A 24,410-nucleotide genomic window follows, 5' to 3' on the forward strand; every position below is an offset into this window, starting at 1 on the left:
AACTTTACGACCACTACTCGTCGCCAATTTATGTTATGTATTAAAGAACTTCAAGAACTATCAACTATATTTTCTAAAATATACTTTTACAATACATTGACAAAATTACCTAAAACCAAGGCAACGCTACTTCATATATTTTTTATGATTGTGGCCTTCTATTTTAGAATTACAAAACATAATATTATAACAGATGGGATTATTTTCAGGTTAGCGGTCAGTGACTCAAAACTTATTTGTTTATGTCTCAATATTTTGTAAATCTTTATTTACTTCCTCAGGAGATATAATACAAAATCAAAAATAATGTCATATGAAAGTATCGACCAAAATACACAATGTTATACTTACAAAACTAAAAGTCAGTCGTATCTTTCAATATAAACATTCATTACACTAATAGTCAAGTTTCATTTATAAAATTTAACAAAGCAGACGTAATAGGCATGTAGTACACTACATGCTTGTTAACTTACAATGAAACGGAGAAAAATTTATAAATATATTAGATAAAACTAACAAACAGTAAGACAACATAGTTATAAATTTGGACAAAACAAAAAGAAAGAGAAAAGATATCAGTTCATTACTGCTTTTAGTTTACATGTTTTAAAAAATTGCAATATATTGTGTTTAACTGGTTTGTGTCGGGCTTAAAATTAATAGATTTTTTTATTTATATTTATAAAACACATTTCCATGAATAAACGGCTTTTATAATTTGATTCCTGTTTTAATATATAAACGCATGTGTTCACAACATTGTATGTACCCATCACTATCTCAGTTCACTACGCGACATGAATTTCTCTTCAAAGACGGGTTTTCTCTACCAATTATTCAAATTTGGTTAATTTAAGATATAAGCTGTTTGATAAAAGCATGTGCAAAATATTACTGAAATAAATATAATATTTCACTTAAATAAAAACACTCTTATACAAATTAATCATAATGTTACAGAAATTCAGGTCATTTAAATATTAAGTTGTTATTTTCAGATTATGGAAGTAGCAAAACATGGTGAGGATGAGAAAATTATACCTCTTTTAGAGAGGGGTGCTGTAGTAAACACTGAAGTATTATGTAGTATTTTGAAACATTTTGATAGGAAAGATCATAAATTTCAAAGCTGTTATAAGATAATAATGGACCACTTAAAAGAAAAAGAAGCAAATAATATATATACAATTCTAAATGGACAAGACGAACAATCAAATCCTCCTATGCATTATGCTATTAGGTAACATTTTTTTTCATTATGTAAAAATTACATAAATATATAGATGCCTGTAAATTAAGACATGTTTGAAAATTTAAAAATTATTGCTGACTATGTAATGATATTAGAGCTGCAAGCTCACAGAAAATTTTACTTTTGCACTGGAGGCGCGTAGCTAATAACAGTTTTAATCATGTGCTGGTAATGCTAACATTTATCATTACCACCAGTTAGCGAAACGCTCGCATCCAGTGCAAAAGTAAAGTGTTTTGGTTTATTGTGGTGTATTAGGTGTTTTATTTGGAAGAAATATTAAGGCTTTTGATTTTACGTTACCTCATGAGGAAATTGTGATCCAATAAATCTAAATAAAATAAAACATAAAATTCCAAATTTTCGCCAACTAGATTATTAGCGCGTAGGGTCAATCGACTAGTGAATGAACAGTTAACCGAAGTATTAACTTTAAATAAATCACGATTTTTTATTTTATATAATATTGGGTAAAACTGGTACAAAGGCAACTATCTATAATTGAAAAATTAAGAAAATATTACCTAGACACAAAAATAAAATAATACGGTTTCACAAATTTCAATTTTCGGCGAATAAGCGAAATATCTAGTAAATGAACGATAGAAGTCAGTAAATAAACACATAAAGACCAGTTAATGAACGTTGTATTTATTAAATTAAGCTTTACAAAAATTAAAGTTTAAATAAACATAAGCTTTTAATAAACATAATCAGGTAAGAGTATAATATAAAAAACATTATGGCTGCATTTACATATTAATAACAAAAGTCCCTTCAGCGCTATGAGGTATTGGAACAGCAATTTTTTTCACAATTTTATCCGAGTAATACCAACTTTGATCAGGTGGTGACGGCCACTTCCAAGTGTTCTTTTTTTTACTATGGATGTTTTTTATCTTTACCTCTGTCAGTGTATATATTTTGTTTATAATTTTGAGTGTTGTACATGTTTTTCTATATTCTTTTGTGTATATTTGTATACATATTACTTTTATTGTACCATGTGTTTGCCATACGATAAATAAATAAATGTACTATGGAGAGCACTAACTTTATATTCATTATTTTTAACAGCCTTTATTAGGACAGGATAATGTGAATCCTCATAGTTTAGAGACATAATCACCTTTAACAAAAGGAACACTTAAGTCAAAATTTGATGTTGATTTTTCTAAACTTATTGATAACAATTTAGGGGAAATTTTATTCTTAGTTCCTTCTTCGTCCGATTCTTCGATTTTTTGAGCATTATTACGCTTCGTCATATCTGACCATTTTTCTTGTTTTTCGTATGTTTTCTTTTTTTGTCCTTGTAGTTTCAGTTCAAATAGTGACAGATTTTCATCCGTACTTGAGGAATCATCTCTGTTAAACCATTTTGTATACTGCTGCCCGATTTTCTGATCTTTATCACACTTCCGCTTTTCTGACTTTTTCTCTTGTTTTTTGCATGTTTTTCTTTCTTGTTCTTGTTTTAGCTTTAATTCAAAAAGTGACAGGTTTTCACTCAAGTCTCTGTTAGGTCTCTTTATTTCATACTGTCGCCTGATCTTATTTTTTCGTTCTTGTTCCATTCGCTTTCTTTCTCTATCGAGTTTTCTTTTTTTAATGTCTTCCTCTTTTTGACGCTTTATTTTATCTTGTTCTTGATGAAATTCTACCCATTTTGTTGAAGTTATCGCCTAGCGGCACACTTAAGTTCATGCTGCCTGATTCTACTGCTCTGATACCCAGTGACAACTGCTCTTTGGAATATTTGAATCTAGTGTATTTCCGCTCCATCTGTACCAACAAAAAATATTTATTTTTAGTAACCGCCGAATACTTTTAATAAAACTATAATACTAAAAATTAAACCTCCAAAACAAAAACTAGTGCCACTTATCCTAATAATAAGAGACAGAAATCATTTGCAAAAAGGTCTTATGCCTAATCTAGTAAATGAACAGGAACAATATCCAGTAAGTAAACGATTCAAAATCCTGTTCATTTACTGGCTGGCATTTATTTTGATTGCATTTAAGGTATTTTAATGGATTTACATATGTAAACAAAGCTTAAGGGTCATTTTAAAGCAATTTCAGATAATCGAATAAAATACCAGTAAATGAACAGCCATTCATTCACTGGAATTTGAACTTTTTTCCCGCCAGTTATTAAACACATTAAATGAAAATATAACCTAAAAGATAATAGATGTTTTACTTTAGGATTAATAACGATGAATTGTTGAAATATATATTCTCACACACTGCCAAGCTTTTATATTTTATGAACAATTAAATACCATCATTAATAATAGGATATGCATCTACTTACCCTAAAGAAAATGGCGCTTAAAAGACTAACAACGTCAGACCACAACTTTGAACAGCGATTTGCACTTGTCGTTTATTAACTGGTTGTATTTTAGCAAGTTAGTCGTAAACTACGCAGTGTAAATTAGATTAAAAAAGGACAACAAATAGAGTTTAATGGCCGTATACCTTATTAGAGCAAGATAAAGTTATTTTGTTCATTAACTGGGTCACATTCATTCACTGGTTGGTTTACCCTAATAGATTTTATGCGCGTACAATTCTTGATGTGACAGGAAACACTTTTTGAAAGTCAGCTTTGGAAAAGAAATCCTCAAAAAGTGTTGTAAGTAAAAAATTCCTCAAAAGTAGTGGCGTTTTTATAGACAAAAAGTGTAGTAAATACTAGGAGAATTTTACGAAAAAAAATCGGTTGTTGGTGGGGTTGGAAAATATTTATATTAAAATGTATGTACGGGTGGGGGTAGTTTTCACCCTTCCTGTTTTGAGAATGTCAAATGATAAAGCACTTACCATAACATAGGTCCCCAAATCTCATTCAAATCGGTTCTTAAAATATCTTAAAAAATGTTTATTTTATTAAAGTTTGATGCCCTCTAACGAACAAACGAAGCGCTTCTGTATATAGGTAAATTGTGCTCAATAAACTTATTTTGATTCCAAAATTACACAGTAGTTCTATGTCCACGAAATATCGAAATATTGGGACACCCTGTATAATGTCTATTAAGCACTTCTATAAAAATACACAATATAAATCCTCCATTCTTAGATACATCTATGGCGATTGAGGGGGTGGCTGGATACTTCTCGAAAGTGTTGGTTTAACGTTACGTTAACATCTGGAGAACTTCTTGTACATCAGGTAGATGCAAGAGATAATGACTACCAGGTACAAAAGTCGTACTTGCAGGCTTGGATATTTGCTGATTTCGTCAATTACCAGATATGGTTGATTTTCAATTAGTTGATTCTTCAGTGTGTGGAGAATATCGAGTTTTTTTCAGAGATTAGGCTTGTTAAATGTAGAGTCCGTAGGATCTTATCATCTTCAGCAGCATAATCATCGAATAAAATCAATTGATTGGTAGTACTGATTATTTCTCATTCATTGATTATTAACAAATCGTTCATTAAGGTCTCACAACCAGGAGGTATTTCAAAGATATACAGGGTGAGTTTCCTACGATGTTCTCTATGGGTATCTCGGAAACTACTGGAGGTAGAGAGTCGGTTAAATGGGGAAAGAATTGCAGTTTTGTGGAGTCATAAATATGCGCCTTTCAGATTTTTAAAAAAGTTCATGGTTTACTAGATATTTCGAAAAAAACAAATTTCGGCTATTTTAAAAATTGTTCCTAATTCCATTATAAGCTATTTTAGACAAAAAGTTTTCAGATAAAAATTGTAGATAATCACATTCTTTATGAGACTGTGTCCTCCGTTTTCTTCTATAGCCTGTCATTTTTGACATATGACACAAACATATGTTTTTTTAAATAGAAACCATAGTTGGCCATGACTTCATAAAAAGCGCCATTTTTTAAGCTTTTCAGCGATATACGCTATAATATGTTTTCTTCGAAAAATTACTGAGTTATAGCCAATTCTTATAATTTTTAAACAATTTCACTTAGTTAAACATGGAAACAAGTTCAATCGTCGTTGCTCTCGAGTGGCCGTACTAGAGAAATTTAATTAAGTCGACCGGTCCTTTTATGAGAATAGGTAGTAATTCAGTTTTAAAAAGATACAACTCAAAACAATGGCGGAACATTTTCTAAAATAACTTAAAGTGTATGCAGTGATATTATTTTTTTAAGTTTTAGTTTGTTCAATGTAAATTGTAAGGAACCGTTTAGTAATATATTGTGACTAGTTATAAGTTATAAATCATAACAGAATAAGAATACCATGCAATCTTATTGAAATTAGTCAAAAAAGATAAAAATTGGCTATAACTAAATTTAACTTTCCTAACATGTCTTGAAAACCGTTCTCTAAAAAACGTAACATTCACCGGTCAATGTATCCTCGAAAATGTATGGTCAAGAAAAGTTGAACCAATAATCCTACACGCTTTTCTTCATTTGAAAAATTCATATTTACAATTTTTGGTAATTTTAATTTACGAAGATTGGATGTGACAGCTTCACATTTCTGAGAGCAAAGGCGATTAAACTTGTTTCCATGGCTAACTAAGTTAAATTGTTTAAAAATGATAAGAATTGTCTATAACTCAGTAATTTTTCAAAGAAAACATATTATAGCTTATATCGCTGAAAAGCTTAAAAATGGCGCTTTTTATGAAGTCATGGCCAACTATGGTTTCCATTTAAAAAAATTCACAGTCCTTTACAAAGATGCAACCGGGGGGGGGGGCATTGAAAATGATGAATAAAAACGTAAAAATATGATTAGTGTTAATACGAGTGTATTACATACATATGTTTAAATAACGAACTTAAAAAAAACAACAGATTTAAAGATTCACTGAAAAAGTAGTAATGTTAATATTAAATAAAACCTTATCAATAATAATTATGCGATTGCACCTATCCGCAAAAACAAGCAAGCAAAAAAACCTCGAAAAAATCAAAATAACATACAAAACATCAGGTTAACATGATGACAGATCATGATCAATGACAGATAAATAATTCTTACGGAAAGTTACACTTTACGATATAATTTTTTAGCTGTTAAAGGCAAACCCCATTTAAACACAAAACTTTTTAATACCTACTACTGTATCTAAAAGACTTTTTTTTAAATTACTAAATTCTTAGCCACGCTTCTGTTTTTCTTGGCTGTTGTACGTCACGTCACAGATTAACAGGCCCACGTTTGCACCACAAGGCGATGCTGCAGACCACTAGGTAGAGAAATTTATGTTATACAACTTGTAGTCAATCTACACAAATATTATCAAAAGCTTTTTTTCTTATAAAATGTGTTCAGATTTTGTAAAAAGTATAAGTCAAAATCGCAAAACTTAAAATTGATGAGTTTCTTAGTTTTTAACTAATATAGTGGCGAATTACAAAAATTCCTTTTCAATGAAAATTAATCAGTTACATAAAATAATTTAATAAATTACTAGCTTTTTCCCGCGACTACGTTCTACGTTCGCGTTACACCTCGAATCGTTCATGCATTGATTTAAATGATTTTCTACTTCTTTATAGAGAGCTAGTGAGCATAGATGTTTTTTTATTTTTCATCTTTTTTTATTTATTAAGAGCACTAATACTCTCTTTATAGGTTATTTTTTATTCTTTGAAGGATAATTGAGGAAGATATATTTCGTTATGATGTCACTAAATAAACCCTTGTATATAATTTTATACTGTCTGGTTTATAATGTTATAGTATTGCATTTTCGTACAGCAAACTTTCATTCCCTATTCTACTCCCTAAGTGTATACATTTCATAAATTTGCTTTATCTTTGTGCCAATTTTTATGTGTATAATCCAGAGGTCACCAAGTTTTATATAAATTTTTACTAACTTTACCCATTTGGTTGATGAATTTCAAAAATTTCTTCTAATTCTTTTTGTAGGATTTCATTCTTCTAGACCAAATAGTAAGGAATTTTCATACAACAAACTGTTCCGAGATAATTTTACTCTCTAAGAGGATGAATTTCCTAAAATCGCTTTGTGTAGCTAATTCACTAATGTCGTTTAAACGAACCTTTGTGCTAATATTTATGTATCTAAAGCTGGCGGCATCAACTCACTCTAAAATATCTAAAAACGTAATATATAATCTAACTGACACACCACTGACAATGACAACTAATTTATTTCTGGAGGTATTGTGTGTAGGTGTTTTCAGGTATGTTTTAGTATTTAGTCGTTTTACACAAAGAAATAGCCATTAAGCACTATAAAAATACTTCATAACAAATCTACACATATATACCTTTCATTTAAAAAAAGAATCATCAAGATTGGTAAAGCGCTTTCGGCGGGATGGATGCAACAAAAAAACCCTTTGAGCTTTTATATATGTATGGACTAATTATTTTTCCAACATATTTTACTTTGCAAATTTTTATAAATATTCAGACTCGCCAATATCGTACTCCACCGTGTCCAGCCTGTTTAGCCAAACGTAGGCCGATTCCTCTTCGGCGGCGTCGTGACCCTGGCCGAAGGAAGAGTCTTGAAGACGCTCATCCGCGCATAGGAATAAGTTGACTGCGTAGCGTATTGCGTATTAATCGATTCTGAAACTTTCTATCTCGTGTATAACATGTTACGCAAGTTTATTATTTTAATCTCGATTTTAATAGATAAATGTGTGAAATGCCACCTGAATATCTTCCGCCATGACATGTTTTTACTTTTTTGTTATGGTAAAGTGATTTGTATAAACTTTATTCAATAACGTATATTTTCCTCCATTTGTGATTTTTTAATTTTAAGCGAAAATTAAGTATAACATTTTAGGAAAAAGAAACACTGTAATATTTAAAAGAATAAGAAGAAATTAGTCTTATTTTGAAAGGAAAATATAGAAAAAACTCTTTCTATAGAAAAAGTCTTTATACTAACCAGAATCCGGTGACATATACGCGGTCTCACCGGAAACATTACTTATTACTTCGCATAACTTGAAGAATATCTACTTTTAATAATGAACACTTCAGAAATACACCAGTAAAAACATTTATTATTTGAGATTAAAACTCGAATTAAATTATAAATATTAGTTACCTATGTTGTTATAGCTTTTATAGGCCTGTTTAACGACTTAATAAGTTACCTAGCGAAAAAATCTGTGCGCGTACCTACCACTATTGTTACAGGTTAATTCGTTAAAGAAATATGTTACACAAGTTAAAAACGCTAAAATTTTAATGGTATTACTTGTGCATTATTGGCCTTATAATGTAATTTGTTGGAATTATATCTTCTTTAAATATAATTAGACTTTTTAACGACTTTTAAGTTACCTAGGAAAAAATCTGTGCACGTACCTACCAGTATTGTTACAGGTTAATTCGTGAAACAAATGTGTTACATATTATTCGTGGTATTAGTGGTATTATATTGGAATCAGCTTGGCATTAGTGGGGCATTATATGAGAAATTTGGTATTTAATTTGTATTTTTGGCATTACTTTGGCATTAGTATACAGACATTTGTCAGCGGTTTACTCCTTGTAGATAATCAAAAAGTTTTTTGATAAAATTTGCTTTTCATGTCAGATCATTTCTATGAAAAATTACATTAGATTTTTATTAAAGACGCTGGGTAATTAAAACATTGACTAATAAACCTTGTCCACTTTAAATACGGGGTCACGAAATATCCTCCTTGGAGTGTTTGGGTTAAGGGGTGTATAATAAATTAATCGTTGTTTTATAATAAAAACCATAAAACATTTATTTGTGAGTAAAATAATGCAATGGTTGGATATCTCTCCTTTATAATTCGGTGACTAAAAATACACTAAAATAATTAGAAAAAAAATCTTGTACTTATTTAGTAATTACGTCAATATTAATTAATTGACTTTCTAGTCTATTTTATTTTATGTACAAATATATTATTAAATTTTAAGCATTAAGTAATAAAACACTTTGTGCCCTCTTATATCGTAAAAGGTTACGAAATATACTCCTGGTTACACCCCTTACAGAAAACAGTGTAAGGGGTGTAAATAAATTGTATAATCACTGTTTTTTATAATAAAAACTATAAAATATTTCTTATTTGTGAGATTAAAAAAACAAAACAATGCATTGGTTAAAATAAGTACATTCAATACTGTTTTCAATTGTTAATTCAATAATGTGTTATAACATAATATAGCCATTACTATTATACTATTATTATTAAAATAATATGTGTGTAACATATTTCTTTAACGAATTAACCTGTAACAGACATTTATATGCCCAGTATATTTTTGTTTAACAAACCAATCAGGAAAAATCCAAAACCTACCGTTATAGGAGGTATAAGACGATTAAACTTATATAATGACAACTACTTATCGGATAACAAATTAATTACTACTGTCAGCTAGTTCAGCTACTGTCTAGGTAGAATTTACCTAGAGTACCTACACCTACCTATGATGATGTAGGTAGATTAAAGCTTATTTTGACGTTACCTCTCACTTCGGTGTCACAAGCTGAATTTTTCAGGGATGGAAGTACAGTACATCACAGTACATGATATGGGGACCCTTATTCCGAAAGTAGTACAAAATTAAACAGGGTAAAAAGGCACTATCATCAAAAATCGATATATTAATACCACCGTATAGAGAAAACAAATACTTATTTTTTGATCCAGTACAGAATAAAGTCTTCGTAGGGAGTAATTTTTTATAATTATTTACAAAAAAACATTTCCATTAGCGCTTATGACCAAAAAAAAACTTTAAACATGAATAATCATTTCAATCATGCGAAAATTTGGTTTAAAAATAGAGATTTTTTTTTAATATAACTTTCATTTAACGAAAAACGAAGGCCTAAATGAAAAAAAGAAACAATTTAAAAGTTTCGCTTATGTCTTGACAAGGTATCAAAGCAAACCCCATATTTTTTGCTTTTAAACTAATAAAGATATATCAGTAAACAATTAGCGATGTAATGGTTTTTGCGCGCGCTGGCCGACTGCCGCCGCTGCGCCGAGATTTCCTATACCCTTGTATATATGACGTCATGGTGTGGCAAATGTAGCATTTTAATTCGATTTGGGCTCCCTTATATAGGATAACAGAAACATTTTCAATGTTAAAAAACATATGTTTGTGTCATATATCAAAAATGACAGGCTTTAGAAGAAAACGGAGGGCCACATTCTCATAAAGGATATGATTATCTACAACTTTTATCTGAAAACTTTTTGTCTAAAATATAAGCTATTTTGGAATAATGGAATTAGGAACAACTTTTAAAATAGCCGAAATTTGTTTTTTTCGAAATATCTAGTAAGCTATGAACTTTTTCAAAAATCTGAAAGGCGCATATTTATGACCCCACAAAACTGCAGTTCTTTCCCGATTTAACCCACTCTCTATCTCCAGTAGTTTTCGAGATACCCATAGAGAACATCGTAGGAAACTCACCCTGTATGTACATTTGAAATTTAGCTCTCTTCTTGTTTGAAAAATTTAAAGTGTGCTTGAACTTCATCAGGGAGTACGAGCTATTGGTTTGTATTGTCTAGATGATTGACAATAGGCTGTGTTATTTTTAGTTCGACTTGTTTACAATTATTATTGTTTGTTTTTTATTTCAATAATTAAACTGAACATGGACTGTTGTAGCTGACTTCTTTAAGAGGGATATCGCAGAAAAGTATTGCCTTGAAGAGACACTTATAATATACTAGCGTGTATCCGCGACTTCGTTCGCATCGAATTAATCATTTGTAATGGTGATGATTAAGCAAAGCAAGAATTTCCATTAACATACAAACTGGATAAAATTTCCTCACATTTATGTCAGCATGAGAAAAAACAATATGGGGTATTATTATATAACTTGGTAATATTTTCTGAGGGGTAGCTTCATCTCGTTGGAATTTGACTTTCGAAAAATCCGTTTTCCAACAATAAGCTTTTTACGTCAAGCAGTTTAAGCAGAATCGTGGTTAATCAATTACCCAACTTTTTGGAACACCATGTATGATTTTATAAAAAATTTCAAAATATGTAAAAAAACAAAATAAATTATGCGTATCCAAGCTTTTTCCCGAAAGAATAACCGTTTTTTAAATAACAAATATTGTAACATTTGAGGGGCGTTTTCACCCTCTTGGAATTTGAGATTCGAGAAAACCCTCCTAATCGAACCTCTACACCCCACAGTCAATCCGTTTGTCAAAAATCAGGTTTAAACGTCAAGCAGTTTAAGCAGAATCGTGATTACTCAATGGTCATATTTTATGAAACACCCTGTATAAATTTTTAAAAAATCTTAAAATATGTAAAACAACAAAATAATATAAACGTGTGTAAGAGTTTTTCCGAAAAACTCACCGGTTTTTAAATAAAAAATATTCTAATATTTGAGGGGTGGTTTCACCCCCTTAGAATTTGAGTTTAGAAAAATCCCTTCTTATCAAACCTCTACACCCCAAAATCAATCCGTTTTCCAAAAATCAGCTTTTTACGTCAAGCGCTTAAAGCAGGATCGTGATTAATCAATGACCAGATTTTTCAAAACGCCCTGTATACGTTTTTAAAAAATCTTAAAATATATAAAAAACAAATTAAAATATACCTGTTTAAGCGTTTTTTCGGAAAATTGACCGTTTTTTAAATAAAAAATTCACAGATTTTGCAACATGCGCAACCATCATAGGCGTATTGAAAATGCCAGACACAAGTCGGCGGTTGTCAGCAATCACCTGTTTTATTACATTTTATATTAACTTGTGGCGTCATTTGGAAGAGCTCAATAGAAATATAAAAGAACTAAACCTTGTTTGTTGGAAAGTAATTTGACTTTTGTGACGTCAGCACTCCGACATTCTAACGTAAACGTATCATTGATCGCTATTCACAAATATATTCCAGATACGTATAATTGTGAACAAGTTTAACGTTGGCAACGTTAAATAATTTTGATATTTGATTTTTATTGTGATGGCTTTTTGTAAAAGTGAAGAATTTAGTGAGGAAAATAGTAATGATGGAGATGAACGTGTGCGGATTCGTGAATGGCCACGATCACGGTCACGACTTCTTCTTTTGCATATTTCGGGCTATTACCTGCGTATTCCTAGGTTTAACCAATATTCGAACTTAGGTGTAAATTTAAATTTATGGATGGCCCATAAATTTAAATTCGCCAAAATTACTTTTCACCAATTTTCACAATAAAAATTAAAAGTTATAAATCATAATATTTTTTTTTATAGAAATAAGGGGATAAGGGTGAAAGGCGTGCCGGTAGATCAAGCAGATACTTGGAATGTAAATGTTAATTTATACTCGAATGGATTTGCCTCACAGTTTAGGCATATTTTGAACCCCTACCGTGCATAGTTACTATAGATAAAAATAAATTACAATATAGTTGGCTCCAACGATAATTTAGTTTGCAGCTTCTTTTCATCATACCTAATAAAAAACCGTCACAACCACTACTCATAGTATGTACCTATGTATTTTTAAACATCATTATGAAATTAAAAATACATAGGTGCCCATAATATGAGTAACGGTATTTTTTTTCGTTTCATCATAACGGATTTTGTTGTGCTGAAAATAAGCAACAAAAAATATTATCGATTGCAGCAACTATACCTAGTTTACATTCAGAATGTCCAGTTAACATAGAACATTATACCTATGCATACTTTTAAAAATTTGCTACCATTATATTATGATAGTTGAGTTTTTGAAATTATTTGTTAGCTACTTAAACAAAACAGACCCATAATAATTCAAATCTTTATCATTCAAGACTCCAAGAATTATGAAGTAATCTCACGTCGAAATTTTTTAAAATTATTGCATGCCTTAAGCATTTGCAAAGTTTTTAAAAATATTTCTTTGCATACCTTGCAATTAATATATTTGGTCCAATTTATCAGTTCTGCATTATATCCGAAATTTAAATTGAGTGTGACACAATGAAGAGTCAAAGCGCAACGTGAACGACCAGAAAAATATCAAGTAAAAAAATTGTTAAGTGTTAATTACTAGTTACACAGTCCTTCCCTTGAGTTCTCTTGCCTAAAATCTATATTGTCTTCCCTAACATTTTAAATATAACCCATATAACACAACACAATCCTATAGATATCTTGAGGATATCCACCAAGGATATAGTAAATATCTTAGGGATATCCAAAAACTAGAGGAGGATATTTAGGGGATATCCAAGTGGGACAAAAAAAGTCATCTTCAAGACATCCCTAGGCAAGCCTTTTACGATTATTTGGGATATTTCGAGGATAATACAAGGATGATGTTGGGAGCATTATAGAATATTTTTAGGACATTATATGAGGACTGTTATTTGACAATACTTACTTCATCCTTAGTTTATAGTAAAAACGTTCGCGATTTAGTTTTATTTAGCCACATTTTGACGTTATTCATTGGATATTTTTATTAACAGCTCTAAAATATACCTACATATTATGTCAATGAATTTTGAGTCAAAATTTAGAAGTTTATTTGTATGAATTAAGAGCTTTCAATTTATACTGTACCGTCGAAAAAAAACGGCGTTCAATTGACTTGAAAATTACGATCGATGACATTCCCCATATAATTTTACGTACAAAATAACAGCAATCTTCATTTCCAAGCCACCTCTGACGCCGTTTTTTTCGATCGTATGGTATTATACCAGATTATACTACCCTTTATGGAATCTAGCAGTTTATGTCCAGCAGCAACAGTTTACATCAAAGTTAGCACACAGAATACAGGTATAATTTCTAACACCACATATTCCAGAAACTCACAATTTAAACCCAAAAATAGGATTTCTGTTTGAATAGATCAAACACGAAAATGGGTTTAAGGATAAAGAACAAGCGATTTTTAACAAATTTTCACCTATAATTTTGTCACAAATTCTTCATTGTGACACCTTGAGTTGTTCGTCGTTATTCGACATTAGTTGAGGTTAGGATAGAATTTCTGCTATAACAAGGCTAGAACTATGAGTATAAGAAAAAACTAAGTCAAACTCAACCAGTTTTGTTAGTTTCAGTTATTTTTAAGCCCATTCAATATCGACAAATGACCGAATTCACCTCGAATTTCACTAAATCAAAGAACTGAATAATACACGATGCAAAAACCAACAAAAATAAACAACTGACGAGATGGATTGTGGGAATTTTTTTGCGCGGGCGTTTTAAATTCTCTGTATTAGTGGGAGTGGCCAAGCTCATAAATATTCAGATCATCCAGAAGATACCAACAGGATATTTTGTTGCCTTGACGTAATATATATCTATCTGGTTTATTGCATTTTATGTAATATAAAAAGTAGTATATTATTTATTTTTCCTAAATATCTAGACGATATTGTTAGGATATTTTATTATCATGAGCATGTTTGGATATCTCAGCTGGATGATATTCTATTCAGAGACATCTCCAGGATTTCTGGATGTCTGGAGGATATCCTATAGATGTCTTTATAAGATGATCTTATAATGGGACATTTCGACATTCTATGAATATCCTGCGGATATTGTGTGTTATATGGGAAATGATTAAAACTCATACAAGTTTACTATAATTTAAACTTAAGATAGTCTCTAATTATATTAAAATATAACCACTTACGAAGTTAATAAATATTAACTATTTCTACTTATTTTTAATTATTTAATAATTCTGATAAAAACACGCTTGATTTTTTTATTTTAGAAATCATACGGGCTATAATCATTAATATGACAATATTAACAATACTTAAATTAAAATTTATTTGAAGGAATGCTACTGTATTACAATAATAATTAAAAAAAAACACGTATGCAATAATAACTCGGAATAATCTAATTATTTAAAACTGCTCATCGCGTTATCGTCACTATTATTGTATTAGCCGTTTAAGTATAGTTTGATTTCAGATAATGCAGATTTTAATGTGTCATTTGTGGTTTTTTTATTGGATTTTTTTTGCATATTTGGTATAGTCTATGAAGTGATTTTAAGTGCTCCTGTCCATATTTCAATTATTAAAGTGCCTATACAGGGTGTCCCAGAAATAAGTGCAAATATTTTAACTGGTAGTATAGTTCAACCCCAGAATCAATCAAATATGCGCACATAGTGCACACACATTTTTTTTTAATTTGAGAGGTCCTTAAAATTGTGCTTGATTTTTTAGGGATCCGCGAACTGAAAAAGGTTAAGAAACGGTGTTCTAGTCTGTCCCGTTGGGTGTTCCAAAAAACATGTGCCATCTCTCGTGGGGAGATTCCTCACGTAAAAATTCACAGTCCTTTACAAAGATGCAACCGGGGGGCATTGAAAATGATGAATAAAAACGTAAAAATATGATTAGTGTTAATATGAGTGTATTAAACAAACAAACAAAAAAACAAAATAACATACAAAACATCAGTTTAACATGATGACAGATCATGATCGATGACAGATAAAGAATTCTTATACGGAAAGTTACACTTTACGATATAATTTTTTAACTGTTAAAGGCAAACCCCATTTAAACACAAAACTTTTTAATACCTACTACTGTATCTAAAAGACATTTTTTTTAAATTACTAAATTATTAGCCACGCTTCTGTTTTTCTTGAATGTTTGGTTTGGCGTCACGTCACAGATTAACAGGCCCACGTTTGCACCACAAGGCAATGCTGCAGACCACTTGGTAGACCGGTCGTAGAAATTTATGTTATACAACTTGTAGTCAATCTACACAACTATTATCAAAAACTTTTTTAAAATGTGTTCAGATTTTGTTAAAAGTATAGGTCAAAATCGCAAAACTTAAATTTGATATGAGTTTTTTAGTTTTTATCTAATATAGTGGCGAATTGCAAAAATGCCTTTTCAATGAAAATTAATCAGTTAAATAAAATAATTTAATAAATTATTAATTATTTTTCCAACATATTTTATTTTGCAATTTTTTATAAATATTCAGACTAGCCAATATCGTAGTCCACCGTGTCCAGCCTGTTTAACTAAACGTAGGCCGATTCCTCTTCGGCGGCGTCGTGACCCTGGCCGATGGAAGAGTCTTGAAGACGCTCATCCGCGCATAGGAACAAGTTGACTGCGTAGCGTATTGCGTATTAATCGATTCTGAAACTTTCTATCTCATGTATAACATGTTACGCAAGTTTATATTTTAATCTCGATTTTAATAGATAAATGTGTGAAATACCACCTGAATATCTTCCGCCATGACATGTTGTTACTTTTTTGTTATGGTAAAGTGATTTGTATAAACTTTATTCAATAACTTATATTTTTCTCCATTTGTAATTTTTTAACTTTAAGTGAAAATTAAGTATAACATTTTAGGAAAAAGAAACACTGTAATATTTAAAAGAATAAGAAGAAGTTAGTCTTATTTTGAAAGAAAAATATAGAAAAAACTCTTTCTATAGAAAAAAGTCTTTATACTAAACAAAATCCGGTGACATAATACGCGGTCTCACCGGAAACATTACTTGTTACTTCACATAACTTGAAGAATATCTACATTTAATATTGAACACTTCAGAAATATTTCGTTCATATTATTGATGTCACTAAATAAACCCTTGTATAAAATTTTATACTTCTAGATGTTATATGCTGTCTTCCATTCGCGAATTTCAAGTTCCAGAGCTTTACGCCCTGGGCTACTCAGAACGGTTCTTAAAGGAGCTGAGCGCGATAGCCTAGGATATGGGTGTCCATATGGCGCAGAACAGTTCTGAACTTTATGACTCAATTGAATGGAGTGAGAGTATCGCGTTCTTGAACAGTTCAGAGCTGCACAACTGCATGAATGGAGGACAGTAATAATAATGCATTTTTGTACAACAAACTTTCATTCCCTATTCTACTCCCTATGGGTATGAATTTCATAAATTCGCTATGTCCAAATAATTAACTCATGTCTTTTAAATGATCCTTTGTGCAAATTTTTATGTGTATAATCCAGAGGTCACGAAGGTTTATATAAATTTTTACTAACTTTACCCATTTGGTTGATGAATTTCAATAATCTCTTCTAATTCTTTCTGTAGAATTTCATTCTTCTAGACCAGATAGTAAGAAATTTTCATACAACAAATTGTTCGACATAATTTTACACTCTAAGAGGATGAATTTCCTAAAATCGCTTTGCGTAGCTAATTCACTAATCACTAATGCCATTTAAACGAACCTTTGTGCTAATATTTATGTATCTAAAGCTGGCGGTATTAACTGACCCCTAAAATATCTAAAAACTTGATATATAATCTAACTGACACACCACTGACAATGACAAATAAATAATTTATTTCTGGAGGTATTTTGTATAGGTGTTTTTCAGGTATATTTTAGTATTTAGTCGTTTTACACAAAGAAATAGCCATTAAACAATATAAAAATACTTCATAACAAATCTATACATACATACTTTTCATTTAAAAAAAGAATCAAGATTGGTGAAGCGGTTTCGGCGGGATGGATATAACAAAAAAAACCTTTGAGCTTTTATATGTATGGATATGGATTATGTATGTAAAAAAATCCGAAAATTTAAAAACCGTTTTTTCATCCCCCAGTATATGAATTTAGGACACACTTTGTATATCAAAAATAAAACTTTTAATTAGACCCGTCTGAAATAAATAATCTTAATAATTCTAGAAGTTATCGAAGTCAAAGTATTTCAAAGAAGTTCAATTTTGGCCCCAAAATGATTTTGAAATCTTGCTTTTTAAAACTCTTTTTCAAATTTTTCTAACCACTTCCATTGACTGAAACTAATTATGTATGTTTGGATAGAGGGTTTATGGCGCTCTTCTGTGGCGGTTTTATATTTCTTAATAATTATATATAAGGTGTTTTAGAACTCGAACCAAAGTCGAGATTTTGCAAAATCTGAAAAAAGGAAATCTCTCGAAAATAATAAATAGTGAAATGACATTTACCCTCTATGGATAGAACCCTACCTATGGTCCCCTATAAACTGTATTACTAAAATAAATAGCTTTGATATATAAAGTTTTTAATTTTCGCTTTCCTTGATATACTCCCCTGATTTTATTTTATTTTTCCAGAACACTAAATACTCTCTTTATATGCTATTTTTTATTCCTAGAAGGATGATTTGAAAAATAAATATTTCGTTCATATTATTGATGTCACTAAATAAACCCTTGTATAATATGTTATACTTCTAGATGTTTTAGTAATGCATTTTCGTACAGCAAACTTTCATTCCCAATTCTACCCTATTCCCAACTCATACCCTTAGTATGAATTTCATAAATCCCTATGTCCAAATAATTAACTCATATTTTTTAAATGATCCTTTGTGCAAATTTTTATGTATATAATCCAGATGTCACGAAGGTTTATATAATTTTTTACTAACTTTAGCCATTTGGTTGATGAATTTCAAAAATCTCTTCTTATTCTTCTTTCTGTAGAGTTTCATTCTTCTGGACCAGATGGTAAATGATTTTCATACAACAAATCGTTCGACATAATTTTACACTCTAAGAGGATGAATTTTCTAAAATCGCTTTGCATAACTAATTCACTAATCACTAATGTCCTTTAAACGAACCTTTGTGCTAATATTGATGAATCTAAAGCTGGTGGTATGAACTGACCCCTAAAATATCTTAAAACTTGATATATAATCTAACTGACACACCACTGACAATGACAAATAATTGATTTCTGGAGGTATTTTGTGTAGGTGTTTTTCAGGTATGTTTTAATATTTATTCGTTTCACATAAAGAAATACCGATTAAACGATATAATAATACTTCTTAACAAATCTAGACATATATACCTTTCATTTAAAAAAAGAATCATCAAGACTGGTGAGGCGGTTTCGGCGGGATGGATGTAACAAAAAAAACCCGTTGATCTTTTATATATGCATCCCACTTCGGTGTCACAAGCTGAATTTTTCAGGGAACGAAGTACAAGTACGTGATATGGGGACCCTTATTCCAAAAGTAGTTCAAAATTAGACCGGGAAAAACGGCACTATCATCAAAAATCGATATATTAATACCACCGTTTAGAGAAAACAAATACTTATATTTTGGACCAGTACAAAATAAAGTCTTCGTAGGGAGTAATTTTTTATAATTATTTACAAAAAAACATTTCCATTAGCGCTTATGACCGAAAAAAACTTTAAACATGAATACCTCATTTCAATCATGCGAAAATTTGGTTTAAAAATAGATTTTTTTTAATATAACTTTCATTTAACGAAAAACGAAGGCCTAAATGAAAAAAAGAAACAATTTAAAAGTTTCGCTTATGTCTTGACAAGGTAACAAAGCAAACCCCATATTTTTTGCTTTTAAACTAATAAAGATATATCAATAAACAATTAGCGATGTAATGGTTTTTGCGCGCGCTGGCCGACTGCCGCCGCTGCGTCGAGATTTCCTATACCCTTGTATATATGACGTCATGGTGTGGCAAATGTAGCATTTTAATTCGATTTGGGCTCCCTTATATAGGATAACAGAAACATTTTCAATGTTAAAATAAGATTTTTCATATCAACATACATCCGATTCTGCTTTGTTTCGTATCGACAGGGTGTTAAAGTAGTAATGTTTTTTCGATTTATTATAATTTTTTTATTAAAATGATTTAATAGTTAAACTCGGTTTTTCACGATCCTACTGATTTGGCGATGTGGATCCTTGGGATTAGAGCGATGATGACGCTGGTTCTCACGGACATAGTCATATAACTTATTTGGCGTTTTTTTACAACAGAAAAAATGTAGTAAATACTAGAGGCACTATTTTTCGAAAAAAAAATGTCTTCAGTGGAGTTGGAAAATATTTGTACTAAAATTTACTTAAGAGTGGAGGTAGTTTTCACCCTTACCGTACTTTTTCTTTTTTTTGTGAAAGTGAAATGTTAAAGCACTTACCAAAGCAGTATTAAATAAAAAATGTATTTATACTAAGTGACATTGAAAATAGAACACCCACTAAAATTTGTTTGATTTTAATAATCTTTTGTACATGAATGTAGGTTGACAAAAGGCGTAAATGATAAAATTTGGAGTGAAAATATTGGCTCTTTACCTTGTCCTTGTTAATAATGTGTTGGACCACCTCGATGTTCTATACATTCGTTGAGCCGTCTGGGCATGGAACTAATCAGATGATTTGTCTTAACTAAGTATCTAACTGTATCTCATGCCGAAGAGCTTCTAGTGTCTGAGGAGGATGTGGTAAGTTTGTCAGTCTCCTACCCATGATATCCCATACATGTTCAATTGGTGAGAGATCTGGAGATCTTGGTGGCCAAAGTAAGAGATTAACTTGGGCATTATGTAAGCGGTTCACAGTTAATCTAGCAACATGGGGACGGGCATTATCTTGTTGAAATAGAGGATCGTGAAGCGTTCGTAAGTATGGTAAGAGAAGAGCTTCCACAATTTCCTCAATATAGCGTTGGGCTGTCATATTACCTCGAACAAATACTAGAGGTGACCTGCTACCATATGCGATTGCTCCCCAAACCATAACTCCTACAACTTGGTTTACGTGCCTCTCCATGAGAAACTGTGGATTCCGCCATTCTCCACGGTACCTATTCACTCACGCCCGACTGTCGTGCATTCCGAAACAGAATCGCGACTCATCACTAAAAACGATAGATTCCATTCTGCGCCCCATTCTTGTCAGGGTCTGCACCACTCTAGACGTTGTCGTCGATGTTCAGAGGTCAATGGTAAAATCCAATGAGGCCGAAAAGAAAACAGCCCAAACGACGGTATTCGTCGGTAAACAGTTCGCATCGTGATGAGTCTTCCGTGTTCCGTAAACCATTGGATAGCAATTGCTCGGAAAGTGGCCGAACGGTCTCTGACAGCTAATTGCGTTAAACGGCGATCTTGACTCTCAGTGGTTAATCTCAGACGCCCTGTACCTTTGGCACGATGTTCACGATGCTGTTGAAAGTAAGCTCTACAACAATTGACAACAGTGCAAACACTTCTATGGATCCTATCAGCAATCTCTCGAAATTATTATCCTGCCTCCCGCAAACCTGCAATCCGACCCCTATAAAAATCACTGAGTTGTCTAAAATTGGCACGTCTACGTATTTAAACTCAGAAAAACACCTGAAACTACTCTGCAGCAGAATAAGTAACAAACTGTGCAAAAGCCGGGTGGATGACTGGAATTTTAACAAAAACATGTATAGCATGAAAACTAGTGTGTTGACGGCGTTCAAATTATAATCATTTCTTTTCCATACAATAATAAACATGCTTACAAACATTAATTAAAATTAAATAATATTTAGTGGGTGTTCTATTTTCAATGTCACTTAGTATATTTTTTTAAAGTTTGATGCCCTCTAGAGGCCAAACGAAGCACTTTGGTATAGAGGTAAATTTTGACCAGTGAACTTATTTTGATTTCAAAAATACGTAGTATTTCTATGTTCACAGAATATTAGGACATCCTTATTACATATTTTATGCTGTGTCGATTTCCCTTGTTGAAAACTAAAATTAGATAATTAGGAATTATTCAATTTTAGTTTCAATTAAATTAGTTTAACTTATTCAATTTAATTAGGGAAATAATACGTTTTACATTTTAGGTATGCCGATTCTGAGACTATGGAGGATCTTTTAAAACATGGTGCATCATTATGCTCCACTAATCATATCGGGAAGATGCTAATTGAATATATAAAACCTAGTATTTTAGAAAAACATTTAAATAATTGTGTTGAAATCAAATCGCATGATGAAAATTTGCGGTTTCTGCAAATTGATTATCGATCTCTCGTTTCACCAATAAAAATCAACTCCACTACCGAAAATGAGGATGTGAATCAATAACAGAAAAATTATATAAAATTGTAGTATATGGTTAAGACTAAAGTTTGTAACCTTATACTATGATTAAATAAACAAAAGAAACTAAATTTTTCAAATTTTAGGTATATGAGTACTTCCACCAGATTGAAACACTTGATAAGACATCCAGTGATAGCTACCTTTTTACTTCGGAAGTGGGAAAACTGGAACAACATATTTCTGATGAACATAACCGTTTATTCCATGTTCTTTGTAGCTATAATTCTGTATTTTTGTTTTAAAGATTACAAACCGATGCGGGTTATAACTTTATTTTTTAGTCTAGCAGTATTGCTCCTTAGAGAAGGATATGAATATATAGCAACTAAAACGTCTTATTTACAGCGGTACGATAATTTGCTTGAACTGTTAATTTCATTTATTTTGGCCGTTATGGTGGTTCTTGAATTCATATATGACAGTAAAATACAATTTTCTTCTATAGTGATTCTTTTAGCAGCTTTCGAATTAATGATGGTTTTTAGTATAGCACCAAACTGTTCTACGAATATGGCGATATTTAGTACAGTTTTAGTCAATTACTTTATATTTTTGTTATGGTATTCGGTTTTATTAATCGCTTTTACAATTAGCCTTTATTTTTTATTTGAGTATCAAAATACATCGTTTGTCAATTTCACCGAATCACTTTTTAAAATTATAATTATGATGACTGGAGAGTTAGATGCTGGAAATATAAATTTCGACATGCATCCACTAATAGGTAAAATCATTTTTGTTTTATTTATTTTCATGATACCCATTGTTCTTTTAAACCTGCTCAATGGTTTGGCGATTAGCGATATACAAATTATTAAACAAAATGCAGAATTAACTGGTTATGCAACCTTGGCATATAACATACAAATTGCGGAAACTTTGATTTACAAATATAAAATTAATTGGATTAAAAAAGTATTTTTCAAGGAAGTAAAACCTATCTTTGACAAAGAAAATAAGCCTTACCAATTAATTGTAAACGAAAATAAGGGTTCAAATGATAATCAATCTAAACATTACCGATGGAAATTTTGGAAAGAACGAGTTGGAATAGAAATCATGGAACTATTTCAGATCGAGAATGAAAAGCAAGGGTTGAATATTGATATCATCGATATTAGAAAAACACTGTCTGAGATTTTGAGTGTTTTAAAACCCCCGTTTCAAAACTCTTGTAATTTGGGTGAAAGGCCAACTCTGCAGGACGGGTCGCAAGGCCCGGTCCACGAACCGGATCCGCAGGCCGGGCCTTCTGGTGTATGTGACTAATAATATGCTTCAATGCTTCAAAATAAAGGAATACGAAAATAGAGAAAACAATAGTATTACATGCATTGAGATTTAATTTAACATAATTAGTAATGTTATATTTTATACAAAAATAATCAGATATCCTTATATGTCCATTATATCACCCCTTCATGTGAGTTAACTATAATTTACCAATTTAGAAATTCAAATATAAATGAAATGACGTTCGCAGGTTTAGAGACCAGGAAATAAAAATCTCTTTATTTAAGAAATTGCCGACGTTTCTAGGTATATATTTTTGTCAATGCTATATTTGTCTTTACCTTGGCAATATATGTCTTTGTCAAGGTTATTTGGACTAAACGTTTTTTTTTTCACGCGTAAACATAAGTAGTGACAAATCCTACTTATATTTACGCGTGACACATTTCAGCTGAAAATAGTCTTGATAGAATTGTGAATATACATCCAAAGGTCAACAAAGGGTTTTCCATTTCCTGGTCCTAAACCTGTTAACGCCATTTAATACACAACAGAGGGACGCAAATCTATCATGTTATTTAAATATAGTGATAGTCTTTAGTGACAGTAAATCCCGTTACTGGAGTGCCCAGAGACTTTTACCTCGGAATTAAATTACTGTGAATGTATTAATGTGAAACCTTCTGTATTGTGTTTTATAGGTAAAATACCAAAATATTTACCAATTTTTTTTTGTTGCTTTTATTTTTTTGTTCTAGTAATTTTAATAAATTCTTAGTTATTTCCTTCTTAATTTTTGGATTTTTTAATTTTTTTTAAGTAAATTTTTGAAATAAATAAACCTAATGCATAAGCTATACCTATTCTGCTTATATTCTAATCATTGAAATTTTGATTGAAATCGAATTATACAGGGTGGCGCGTTATATACTACGCTGTTTTTGTAAGGAGAACAAAAGTTTGTTGTATTGAAGTGATATTTTGTGAGCTTATGTAAGCCAATTTAAAGCATTTTCTAAAATTATATATAGTTCTACAGGGTGTCCCC

The 24,410-nt window shown here is 31.0% G+C and overlaps 1 protein-coding gene across 1 annotated transcript; it reads left to right on the forward strand.

Annotated features, from left to right (window-relative positions):
• Positions 1-1,134: 1,134 nt before the first annotated feature.
• Positions 1,135-24,026, forward strand: LOC115889702 (transient receptor potential cation channel protein painless-like). Its single transcript, XM_030909763.1, has 3 exons — positions 1,135-1,243; positions 21,868-22,099; positions 22,213-24,026. The coding sequence occupies exons 2-3, from the start codon at positions 22,092-22,094 to the stop codon at positions 23,396-23,398; spliced, it is 1,194 nt and encodes a 397-aa protein (XP_030765623.1). The 5' UTR covers positions 1,135-1,243; positions 21,868-22,091; the 3' UTR covers positions 23,399-24,026.
• Positions 24,027-24,410: the final 384 nt, after the last annotated feature.

Source organism: Sitophilus oryzae, unplaced genomic scaffold (genome assembly GCF_002938485.1).
Source record: "Sitophilus oryzae breed Bouriz unplaced genomic scaffold, Soryzae_2.0 scaffold_1177_pilon_pilon, whole genome shotgun sequence".
Taxonomy (NCBI): Eukaryota; Metazoa; Arthropoda; class Insecta; order Coleoptera; family Curculionidae; genus Sitophilus; species Sitophilus oryzae.